Genomic DNA, 12792 nt, shown 5'->3' on the forward strand with positions numbered 1-12792 from the left:
TGCATTTGTGAATACACACATATAATTAACCTTCTTGTGCCATATCCATCATCGGATATTGGCGATCATATCGGCAATTCTATTTTTGTCAGCTGCATGAAAAAGTGCTGCCGAGTTTTGTCCAAACGAGTCCCTTAAGTTTTGAAGCCATGATGTTCTTCTTCTGCCTGGACCTCTTTTGCCTTCATTTTTTCCATGGAGAGTACGGTAAGTGAAGTATGCCATATTTTTATAGATGCTGCATCACATGTCCAAAATATTCTTTCGCTTTTTAATGATTTCCCTTTGCTTTTACACACACACACACACACACACACACACACACACACACGGAGCTGGATTCTCTCTCTCTGACACACACACACACACACACACTCACTAATAACCAGAAGAAGCTGGAGTCACACGCACACACACCATCCAGGATGATCAGACATGCATTTCATAGCCATCCAACTGCAACGGAAAAGAAAAAAATATAATTATGTCGCTCAGAATAAACGAGAAACTGTCCTTCCCATTATGACGTAACACCGTCGCCATCATTATGAGGTAGCCTCGATCACGAGCGAGCTCGTAGCGGGCAGCCTCCGATTTTGCCTGAAGGACCCCGAGGTACTTAATATCTAAATACGTTTAAGGGTCTCCTCCTTCTTTTTTATACGAACTAGGTTATTCCCCTCAAGGCCCTTCCGCAATCCCTCCACGATGAAGCCGGGGGATCCACCCCTGCTGAGTCCACCGGCGCAGGCACTCAGGGGACATACCCATCCCCGGGAGTGGAAGGGGGCGGGGACAAACGCTTGGGCCCTCGGCTCGGGTCCGCCCCGCCCCAATTCTATAAAATGCAGCGGCCGCCAGGCGCTCCAGTGCGCCCTTAATTTGAGTTGGGTGGTGTGTCTTGCGGGGGAGAGGCTAAAAGGCGCCACCGTTGCCGCCGCTTACCGTTGCCGCCGCCGCTGCTGTTGTTCTGCCTCACGGTGAGTGAGGCCGAGGCCTGGTTGAGGTTCGGGCCTCCTCAGCGGATGGTGAGGGGCGAGAACAAAGTTAGGAGGAGGCTTGTGAGGGCCGCGGAGGAGGAGGACAGGGATGGCGGCTTGAGAACCTATCGCAGGTGGTTGCTAAGGGGGCGGCTTCTCCCCCCGGGAAAGGGGTGCGGAGACGCGCAGCCGAAGGGCCGCCTCCGCCATCTCTTCCAGCAGCCCGGCTCGTCCTGGAGAGGGAGAAGGGAGGGAAGGTGACCGACCCCAGAAATCCGCACTCCTTTTACAGTTGTTCGCCTCCCGAGCCAGTGGGAACATTTTCCCATCCTGTTTCCCTCCTCTTCTATTGAAGGAAATAACGTTTTTTTAAAATTTATTAAAAATAAGAGTCGATGCTATGTGCTTTGTTTCTTGACGGCGTCTGTAATTTGCAAACGGTGCATACTTCAGAGGAGAGAGAGTGTTTTGCTGGAGCGAGCAAGAAATACAATATAGTGAGTGAAATGAAGGGTATAGGGCTGACGTAGCAGCCGGGCACTTTACCTTCACTTGTTTTATGCAGAGGCTTTTTATGTACCCTAAATGCTTAGTCACGATTGCCGTTTAACCCGAAGCTGCTTATAAGAAGCTTTTCCTTTAAACAATCTGGCGAGGTTTAAGCGCATTTGGAAAAAAAAAGAAGTAACAATGATAATGGACTGAATCCAAGCCTAGCCTTAGGATTTAATGATGTCCTAAATCATGGGATTTAAATGATGATTAAAGTGTCCATTCAATTTAATGGATCTGTTTGCCGAATAAACAGATTCATCGCTACACAGTTAAAATGTTTATAACTGTTAGGTTTGATTCTTTAACATTACAAGTATATTACATTTATTAAAATGCTTATCGATTTTAATGGAACTTTATGAAAAATACCACAAAACTCTTAATAATTGTGCCCTGAGCTCTCCAAAATACTATGCATCATTTATGAATACTAAGCTTTGTTTTAAGAGGTCACAGTAGTTGAAATCAAGAATTTTGCTTAACCTCATCCAGTGGATTATGTACGATTTGGATACTACTTCAACAATTCTGAGAATTTTTATATACTTAAGTGATTTCTGGTTCCATACCTTGAAAATAATTTGGGTTCCTCTTAAAAATACTCAATACTGGTTATGTAGCTCATTTCATGATACCTGATCAATTCCCAATACAGAACAGTAGTTTTCCAAGTAGTGAAGAATGATGGTGTACAGGTAGTTTGTTGAAAGTGTAATATTTTCAAAAGTTGCTTGGTAAATAGCTCACATGATTGGAATTAGGTCATTGACCATGAATCATGTCAAAATGCCCAAATAGTTATCTCATTCTATAAAATGAATGTCTGCTTTTGAAGCAAGGTACAAGCATATGCAATACACTGCCTTAGATATAAGTCAGATTTAAAATTTTAAGTAATTTTAGTCATACATTTTTATTTGTCATGTGCAGTAGGTTAGATTGGAAAGTAAAGTTTTGGACACTAAAAATTAAAAAAAAATTAAATAAGCTTCTTGAAATGCTTAATCAAAACATGTATTTTAGTCTTATGCACTAATATTCCATAATAAAGATTACTTTTAAGGAGGCAAAACTGCAAATATAGTCAGATTGAGTTGTAATCTGATCAGCTCCCTTTTTAGCCATTAATTTTAAGCAAACTTATTTGGCAAGTGATATATCTTTATTGACCACATTATGCAGGAATGGATGAAATTGAGCACTGTAAAACAAAAAATTAAATTTCTTTGTTGACTGTCTTTTTTTAATAGGAGATGCTAATGAAACTACATAACTGAAATGTCATACATAAAAATACTGGTAAAATATTTTTTTTCATTCATTTACAGATGCCTTCAATTAAACTACAGAGCTCTGATGGAGAAATATTTGAAGTTGATGTTGAAATTGCAAAACAGTCTGTAACAATCAAGACTATGCTGGAAGGTATGAACATCATAAAAGATAAATGCTTTCTGTATTTCTGTTTTTCTCTACACACACACATACACACCCTCCCTAACCATTTTTAATTTGATACATTGGATTTTAATCTGAATCAGTCTTCGGGATCATGGGATGTCTTCCTTTTCAAGGTAGGAAGACAAAAGAGGGTTTTTGCAGCCTAATGATTTCATGAGACTAAGAGCTTCTTGGCAAAGGTACGGGTAATGTTGTCTAATTTTTGTTTTGAAGGTGATAGTGAATTTTTACTATGCCTTGCAATTAGGTTACAGTTAAGTCTTGTCAATAAGATGAAGATAATATAAAAATAAAAGCTACAGGAGTCTCAGCAGATTTTACTTCGCTAGTTATTTAGGGTATTTTGATTATTAGGGTAGGTGCTCATCTCCATTTCAAGGCCATTGAGAGAATGCTGAGCAGTGTTGCCTTCCCACTGAAGTGGTACCTATTTATATGCTTCCCAACTGCTAGGTTGGCAGGAGCTGGGGTGAAGATGGGAGCTCACCCCGTCACATGGCACTTAGATCTTGAACCTGGCTGCCAGCTTTTCTAGCAGACAAGCCCAGCACCTTAACTGCTGAGCCCCCACACCGTAATAAGGGTAATACAGACAGATTGTGAAATTTTGGAAGCAGTTAAGCCTTGCAGGATGACAGCTTAATTCTGCTGTCAGCATATTAAAAAATTGATGAGGGAATTTAGCCAAATAACTTATTTTTTAAATCAATTGTTCAGAGACACTGGAAAAAGAGTCTAGAAATCTTTAAAAGATTTCTTCCCAGAATTTTATCTTGACTATGCTGTGATTTTTTAAAATATGGATTTGATATTTTTGATAATTTTATAATTGAATGCAAACTACTTTTACAGTTAATTTGAATGTAGGAGGAGTAAGCAGTATTTTGAAGAAATGTATTACTTTAGCCCTTTTCTCTGTCCATAAATGATTATTTGTGACGTATACAAATTCTGTATTATAAACACTTTCTAAATTTCATTATCTGTCAATTTCAGTATAGGTAGTCCTTGAGCTATGACGGCAGTTGTAATCAATTTGGTCATAAAACAACATCACATGGCTATCAGTGATGACAATTCCAGCAGTATCCAGTAGCCATTGTTAAATAAGGATTGTGTAGGTTGTTGAGGGCCTTACGTAATCATAAATTTTCTATTTCCTGCTGGTTTTCCCCATTGTCTTTGCTTGTAGAAAGCCAGCATGGAGCATCAGAAATTGTGAACATGTAACCAACAACATGCTATGGTTTAATTGTAAGCCAAGTATTGAGAACTAAGATTGTAATCATGTGGGTATGGGAAGCCCTATGATGGCTGGAACTCCATGGATCTATCATGTCCCCCCCACCTCCTTACACAGCATTATCATAACTTTGAATGGTATTGAATCATTCAATACCATTCAAACCAGTCATAACCTGAGGGCTAGTTGTACTCATCCAGGTGATTGTTTGTCCCAGTAATAATTAGAGAGGGGAAATGTGAAAACTTTTAAAATTTATTTCTGGAAAAATTTTATTTTAACTATTTTGTGGAAAATAGTTATGGAGTGACAGGCATTGGTCTGTGTTTTTGGAAATTCATTGAATAAAGAAATAAAACAACAACAATATATTCAGAAAGTGATGTGTGATAAAAGTATGTATTCTCAGTCTCTTTGTCACTCCCAATTAATATTTGCTTTATCCGTTTGATACAGTGGATGACAACATTTAGAATATGTAAACTTCCTATGTTTTCTTCAAAAATTCTAGAAATTTTACATCTGTTTGGTTAGTTACAGGGGAACAGCTACCTCAAATACTTGTACAGAGACCATGACAGAAGATTGGATCTATCTATCTATCTATCTATCTATCTATCTATCTATCTCTCTCTCTCTCTCTCTCTCTCTCTCTCTCTCTCTCTCTCTCTCTCTCTCTCTCTCTCTCTCTCTCTCTCTCTCTCTCTCTCTCTCTCTCTCTCTCTCACACACACACACACACACACACACACCATTATATAAAACATTTGTAGCATCTTGATATATCTGTCCTCCTTTTGTGTTGTACTTGAATTTATGCCACTATTTCAGGGTATTATACAGCTGCTTTAAACCAGATAAATCCATCAATTAAAATGGATTGAAATGTACTTGCAGCTCTATTCAGTGTAAACCTAGAAATATTTGTTTTAATCTCATTTTTTCGGAATATAATGACATGTATATTCTTATGTGCTTTGAAAACCATAATAGCTTAGCAAGACTGAAATATAATATTCCTTTTATAGTTCTCATTTAGCTCTATTCAGATGTTTATATTTTAGCACAATAGTACACAGAAACTTCAACTAATTTTAAATAAAATGATGCATTTATGTTATACGATGGTAAAGTTTATGAGAAAATCATGCTTTATTTCTTATCTGCAACATTTGTTTAATATGGGTTATGTTTTGAATTATTTAACAGTTCTCACATAACAGTGGTAACTGAGACTGGAATTTCTGTTGCTAAATGATGCAGTAGTAAAATATGCCACATGACCACAGGAATGACAATCCTGGCAGCCACTATTGTCATTGTTAAGTGAGGATTGTGGGTTCTTAAGTTAGGATCATGTTAACCATGATTTGTGAACTGCCTACTAGCCTCCAACAAAGTCATTGAGGAGGCCAGCAGAAAGTTGCAAGTCCTGAGCAGGGAATGCTATGGGTGTGGTGGTGGTGGTTTGTGGCGCCATATGAGTATGGGCAGCAAAAAGGACTGCAGCGCCACACAGGTGGGTGGATGTGCACGATGGAGTGTAGGTGGGATACTGTGGATTTGTAGTTTCATAGCAGGTCTCAAATGGCAAAAGTAGTGGGTATTTAAAGTAGTTAGACTGGGCCCTCTAACAAAATAAAAATCAGTGATGAAAAAAGTAAGGTTTTACACTTAGGACAAGAAAAACCTTGTCTTAAAATGCACAGGTACAGAAAGGATGGTACATGGCTCAATAGCAGTAATTGTGAGAGGGATCCAGGGACAACTATTTAAATATGAGTCAGCGTTATGTTGCAGTCTGTCAAGATCCTTCTAGATCTTGAGCCTATGTTCAAATACAAAGCAAGAGAAACAGATCTGTTTACAATCTTATCCTGTTCATATTTCCTTAGAACATCTTTTAAGTTCTTTACTTCTATGAATATTTTATATTTTATGGCCCAGATAATGGCCCATGATGATGTAGGAGCAATAGTAGAAACTGAGGAGTCCTTGGTGCTCTCTGAGCTTGCTTGTTTTCTTGCAAGCATTTCATTACCCTAACTAGATAACATCATCAGTGGTAATCCTGATGATGTTACTTAGAGTAATGACATTTGCAAGAAAACAAGCAAGCGAAGAGAGCACTAGGGACCCCTCATTTCAATCGTGAGCGACAAATATTCTATTTTATTAATAGTAGAAACTGTTCATTCATATCTCTTTACAGAGAATAATAGAATGTTTTTTGGAAATTGCTAGATTAGCTTAATTGTATTAATAAAATGGCTGCTAATATATTTTTCATTGTTTTCCTTTCTAGATTTGGGAATGGATGATGAAGGAGATGATGATCCTGTTCCTCTTCCAAATGTTAATGCTGCTATACTAAAAAAGGTAATGATTCTATTTTAACGAAATATAGAACTTTCAAAGTAGTATGCTTGGAGAAGACAGTTCTGTTTAAAAATCAGATGGATTATAATTTTAGTTTATGGGTATATTCTTGTTTTTGCTGCAGAGCCCTATTCATTTGGGACACCTATACTGCAGAGTAAAGTGCTGATGTTAATTATAGAAGTCTCCCTGGCTTGACACCTGGGTACTTTGAAAACCAATCTGAGTCAGCCTGCCCTGTTATAACATGGAAGAGGTGCTCCTTGGCTCACATTTCTGGGATGTTAGGAGACCTGAAGCTAGAAAGTGCTGCTTCACAGCAGTGTCAGTATAATGGCATGCGCTTCCCATTGAAATCAGACTGGCCTTCTCGCTAGTATCTTAAAAAGCTACTGTATTAAAAATGGAGCTTTTTCAGAGACAGCTTCTGTAACTTCATCTGTACCTCTTGTTTTCTGTTCTTTGATTTTGTAATTTGGAATGTAGATTGTTTTAATTCTGTTGTTTTTATTGTGATATTGTAAAACATGATTTGTGAGATTGTGGGATCAAATTAAATAGATTTTATTGTGCATGGTGTCATGATTTACTGAAGATCTTGAACTTCTGTACAATAGTAAATGCTAATGCTATGAGGCCATCTTTGGTTGAGTCCCCCCCCCCCAAAAAAACAAACAAACACTATGCAGTTTATTATTGACATTCATCCAATAGTTGTTTCCACAGAACAATAAGACTATAGCGGAAATGGGGAACCTATGGCACGCATGCTGAAGTGGCAAGCGGAGCCATGTCACCTGGCACGCGCAACATTGCCCATTCCTCTTCTGAATTTCTGGCCCGCATGCATGCCAGATGATCAGCTGGATTTTGTGCGTGCATCATTGCTGGAAACTGGAAGACCTGGTCTTCCATTTTCCGACACAAGCATGCGCGCCAGCCAGCTGATAGTTGCACGCGGATGCATACCAGTAACTGAAAGACTAGCTAGCCAGCACACATACGTGGGCTGGAAAGCAAAGTCCCCTGGGCAGCTCCTCTTCCAGGTTATGTCCCAGATGAGCGCACACGCTCCCTTTTTGGTACTTGGTGCTGAAAAGGTTCACTATCACTGGACTATTGGTTGTTCTAACTATTGGCTTACTATTGTACATGTAATAGGGATGCAGTGACTCAGTGGCTAAGATGCTGAGCTTGTCCATCTGAATCCCTAGCTCCATGTAACGGAATGACCAGCTGCTGCCAACCTTTGAAAGCATGTAAAAATGCAAATAGGAACCACCTTTGGTGGGAACGTAATAGCATTCCGTGTGCTTTTGATGTTTAGCCATGCCGGCCACATGACCACGGAGATGTCTTCGGACAGTGCTGGCTCTTTGGCTTTGAAACTGAGATGAGCACCGCGTCCTAGAATCAGGAGGGGAACCTTTACCTTATTGTACATGTCTTTTATGATAACCTTGTAGTATATTACTGAATATTTTCTGTGAGCTACTTATATTTTGAAAGATTGATTTCAAATGCCTTTACATTACTTCGGTCAATCTAAACAATTCCTCTGCAAAAATTAGGCTTGTTCATCTTTTTGGAGCTGACTCCTTTAAATAGTCTTTATAGTTGGGGTGCTTTTGTATCCCTCGTTCCTTTTTGGAAGGATAATTCTCTGGTCAAAAATTCCATTGTCTAGCTTTTCCATTGTAACATCTATATCATTTCTGGAAAATGCAAGTCTGTTTGTATTGATACTGAGAGTGATTAAAACATTTATTATATAGATTGCTGCAATGCGCCTCACATAAGGCTGAACTCAAATCTTTGGAAGTTGCAGTTAGTGCAAATATGACAGCATTCTGGCATGCATTTTGTGTCCATTTTGTGCCGTTTTTGTTTCCATTTTGTGACATTTCTTCTATCACTTGCATTGGTACAATTTTTATTCTGATTACATTATTTCTGTTTGGTTTACTTTTAGGCAGATTGTTTATTTTTAACTTTGTACTTTTTAAATGTTTAAAATTAGGCTTATTTTTTAAAGAGTAGTTTGTATTCAGTAGCTTCTGTACTGGAAGGTAGTTCAAATAGTTGTAGAAAAACAACATATTTTATTATATAGTTAATAGTGCAATATCCTGGCAAAATTGTTAAAGGGTTTATCTTTAACCTAGTCTTTCTATATTTTTAGACATAACAAAATAGAAATTTGCATTATTTTTACATTATTGAAAATAATTTTCCAGTTGAAAGTATTTTTCTAGGAAGTAGTTAAACCAAACTATTTTAACTAGGAACATTTCTGTTGATCATTTTTACTGTTTTATTTCATTTTTCTGAATATTTTTCTGTAAATCCTTTGTATTAGTGTAGTTAGCCCTGGAATTCAGAATAATAAAGTATATAAGAAATATGTGAACTCTGATTCATATTTTCTACTTTTCTATCTCTGAAAGATTGGTACTTAAGCATTGTGAGCATGCTTAGTTTGAAAATGGTACAGACTTTTATTTAAACTCATAAATCACATTCCCAGTATTGTGCTAAGCAATGTTTATACAAAAGCTTTGTGGATGCTAGTAAAGCGCTAGTTTAGTGCAGTAGAAAACAAAACAAATTTTATAGAGCTTTTCCATAACGCATTTCAATTTCCAAAGGTGATTCAGTGGTGTACCCATCATAAAGATGATCCACCTCCTCCTGAGGATGATGAGAACAAAGAGAAACGAACAGATGATATCCCTGTGTGGGATCAAGAATTTCTCAAAGTAGACCAAGGAACTCTCTTTGAACTCATCCTGGTAAGTTGGCTTAGTATATATCCTACTTCGCTGATATTTACAGACTAATGAAATATTGGAGTATAATAGAGCTAACACATGCAACTCACTAAATGAACATAATTTAAAACAGCCCCCCCCCCCCCCAAAAAAAACCTTTTTGGCAGCAGGGACCAGTTCCATGGAGAGTTTTTCTGCGGACCAGAGAGGGTGTGGTTTTGTGTGGTGCCTGCATCCTGCAGATGGGCTTCACTTGTTTGCACAGCCCAGTTTCTGGCATGCTGTGGCCTGGTGCCAGTCCATGGACTGGGGGAGGTTGGGGACTTAAAGTATGTATAATTAACTGTGCCAACAGCATTTAAGGCTGAGATTCTGCTTAGTTTATCTCAGAAGTTTAAACAAGAGAAAGTATGTTTATTGGTTTGTAGTTCTTGCTGCTTTTTGAAAGCTCAGCAAAACTAGTTGAACAATTGAAAACCTGATATATTGTGTCTTATGGAATATGTATTCCAAAGTAGAAAATTCATAACAGCACTGTGAAATTTTAACTGGAAGTCCTTACAAAGTCTCTAAATGGGAGAGAGGCTTGTTATTGCCATTAGCAATAATATTTCTATATCAGCAAGAAAATAGTTACACCAGACTTCATTTCATTTATTATTAATTGCTATTATGATGTTTACTGCTAGAAATATAATGCACACTATTATATAATGAAGGACTGATTTTCAGAGTCTTTAAAAATATGTTGCTTTCTGTAAAGGCTGCAAACTACTTAGACATCAAAGGCTTACTGGATGTGACATGCAAGACTGTTGCAAATATGATTAAGGGAAAAACACCAGAAGAAATCCGCAAGACTTTCAATATTAAAAATGACTTCACTGAGGAGGAGGAAGCCCAGGTACGTCAAGCTCTTTTACTTAAAACAAAATCTATTTACTATTTAATCCTACAACTATTTTAGCTTCTGTAGGCTAAAATAATTGCTTTCTGTTGATTAATGTATATATAGTTTGTTGTGAAACTGGTGTTGCAGTAAGACTCTAAACTATTTTTTTATAGACAATGAATACGTAGTTGGCAATTCAGCCTTCATATAATTAAAATCAAATGATGGATAAAATAAATCTGTGCTGTAATTTGTCCCCTTTACTGTCTTTGCTATCATTCATGTATAGGAAAAGAAGTCTCAGAGAAGCTAGCTTACTGCAGAATAATTCACCTAGGCTTTCTGATACCAAGAAATGAGGGCAAAATATGCAAAATTTCTGCAAGGAGCATTGCCAGTACAGGAGTTCCTATGGATTTTATTCCAATAGTTGCTGCTATATGTAGGGGCGATGAGAGAGAGGAGAGAGAGAGAGGAGAGAGAGAGAGAGAGAGAGAGAGGAGAGAGAGAGAGAGAGAGAGAGAGAGAATTTTATGGGAAAATGTTAGGAAGAAAAAAAATCAGATAAAGGAGATGCCTTGCAAAATATTTTATTAATTTTTTTATTTATTGCTGATTAAAGATGAGTTAGAGTAGGTTGCCTGACACAATCTAGATGTTTAGACTACAGTACCATATGCATGGCCTGTGAGTGGCACTGTTGAGAAAAACACTTAGCAGTTACCTAGCCTAAGTCTATAGTTTCAGTCTTGAAACTTGTTTATAATTCTTATTAGATTCCAATTGGAAAAACTTGCATCCAATTCTCTACTACAGAATTATTGTGTGATTGTTTATAATTCTTTTTAATACTATAACTATAATTGATGGAGTGCAAAGAAAATTTTTAGACACAAGTGCTACCATTTATCTATTTGATTTCAGTGGATCATTTAGCATGTTGAAAATAATTGCTACTGTCTTGCAACCAGTAATCAAGCTAATAAAACCCATTTCTTCACCCCAGATTTTTACCCACCTTTGATTTTCTGTTGGCAGAACGAGTTCTCAATGTTAAAAATATGCATGCAGTTAGTTCTAAAATAGTCATAACTATGTTTCCATAAATATGGATATGTTCATTTTATATGATGGTACACTTTAATTTTAAATACTACTTGATATCTGGAAGACATCTGAATTGGGGAAATAATTTGAATCACTGGGATGCTATTAATCCAAATATCTAGAAAACGTATTTGATATTGCTCTACAGGTATAATTGTAAGGTTTGTCTTTAATTTTAGGTACGCAAAGAAAACCAGTGGTGTGAAGAGAAGTGAAGCTTTGTGCCTGATACCTAACAACACTGTAAGGATTGTTCCCAATATCAGTTGCACTGCTCTGTTTATAATTGTTAATATTAGACAAATGCAGCAGCAAATGAAGTTGTACTAGTCTGGTGGTGTTCTCTTTGCATGTGTAACGTTTGAATATAGATTTAAATTCTATGGTTTAATCAGTGTAATCTGATTTCCTTATTTTTCCTCTTCTCTAAAAACTAAACTCCATGCAAGTTCTGTATGGCAATTAGCACTGTAAACTAGACCTTCCGTGCTTCTGAATGTTTCACTGTCACATTAAAATCCTCAGCATGTCAGAATTCAGAAGTCGCTGACCTTGTAAATAAAATTACTTGCAAAAGTTTTCTGAAACTGAATCAGTGAAGTCTACTTTTATTCATGGAGTAAGAGCCACAAAATGTTTTGAAAAACAAGTTGGAATAATTGCTTTGGGGTTCTTCCATTCTACATCTTTTGTAGCAATGACATTGTTAAAACTAAAGCGAAGTAGCCCTGCTTGATACCTACTATTCTAATCTAATAGAGGTGTAACCCTAGTGGCGCCTGGACAGTTAGAGCTCTCTTCCGGCTAAATACTTGTAGTTTCTGTAAAGAAGCATAGTATTTGGTATGTACGTATTTTTAAAACCAATAAAAATTTCAGTATTGAACAAAAATAGATCTCTAAAAACAATTTCTTGGACAGTTAATATTTTATTTTAGTATTTCCTTATGGCTATCAGAAACATGACATCAGATTGCAGTGATTTGCCACTGCATATGCTGACTGGTGATATTGATGTATTTAAGTTTATAACACTTGCCAATAAGTTAGTAATTTTTTCATTCTTTGGGTTTCTGTTTAGGGATTAGAGGAGAGAGATGTAATAAGCAATTGTAATAAGCACTTCCCATTTCTGTATAAACATTAGGTAGAATAAAAGTTAAACATTTAAAGCTCAGTGATGACCTTAAGCATTTAATGTACAATAAGGAATTTTAACATTTCACTATGCTTAATAAAGTGCATATCCTGGCAATTTCACAAATTTGGTCATTATCAAAAGTAATAAAGGCATTTTTCAATAAAATGGCTGCCAAAAAGATTAATTACCAGTGATATTTTAATATAAAAGTAAATGGGTTCTCCTAGGCGCTGCTTGGAGTGTCCAAGCATGGGTTGCCCAAG

The 12792-nt window shown here is 37.0% G+C and overlaps 1 protein-coding gene across 2 annotated transcripts; it reads left to right on the plus strand.

Annotated features, from left to right (window-relative positions):
* The first annotated feature begins 822 nt into the window (after positions 1-822).
* Positions 823-11980, plus strand: SKP1 (S-phase kinase associated protein 1). Of its 2 annotated transcripts, none has more exons than XM_087709542.1 (5): positions 823-980; positions 2864-2960; positions 6545-6618; positions 9267-9410; positions 10153-10371. In XM_087709542.1, exons 2-5 carry the CDS (start codon positions 2864-2866, stop codon positions 10354-10356), a joined length of 519 nt encoding a protein of 172 aa, XP_087565668.1. In that variant the 5' UTR covers positions 823-980; the 3' UTR covers positions 10357-10371. The 2 variants fall into 2 exon arrangements, with proteins under 2 accessions (XP_087565668.1, XP_087565669.1); XM_087709543.1 differs by lacking the exon at positions 823-980 and adding an exon at positions 11568-11980 and having other exon boundaries at positions 10153-10293.
* The last annotated feature ends 812 nt before the right edge of the window (positions 11981-12792 follow it).

The sequence above is a fragment of the Thamnophis sirtalis genome, unplaced genomic scaffold (assembly GCF_051295495.1).
Source record: "Thamnophis sirtalis isolate CommonGarterSnake01/CBP01778 unplaced genomic scaffold, rThaSir2_p1.2 scaffold_3, whole genome shotgun sequence".
NCBI classification, from domain to species: Eukaryota; Metazoa; Chordata; class Lepidosauria; order Squamata; family Natricidae; genus Thamnophis; species Thamnophis sirtalis.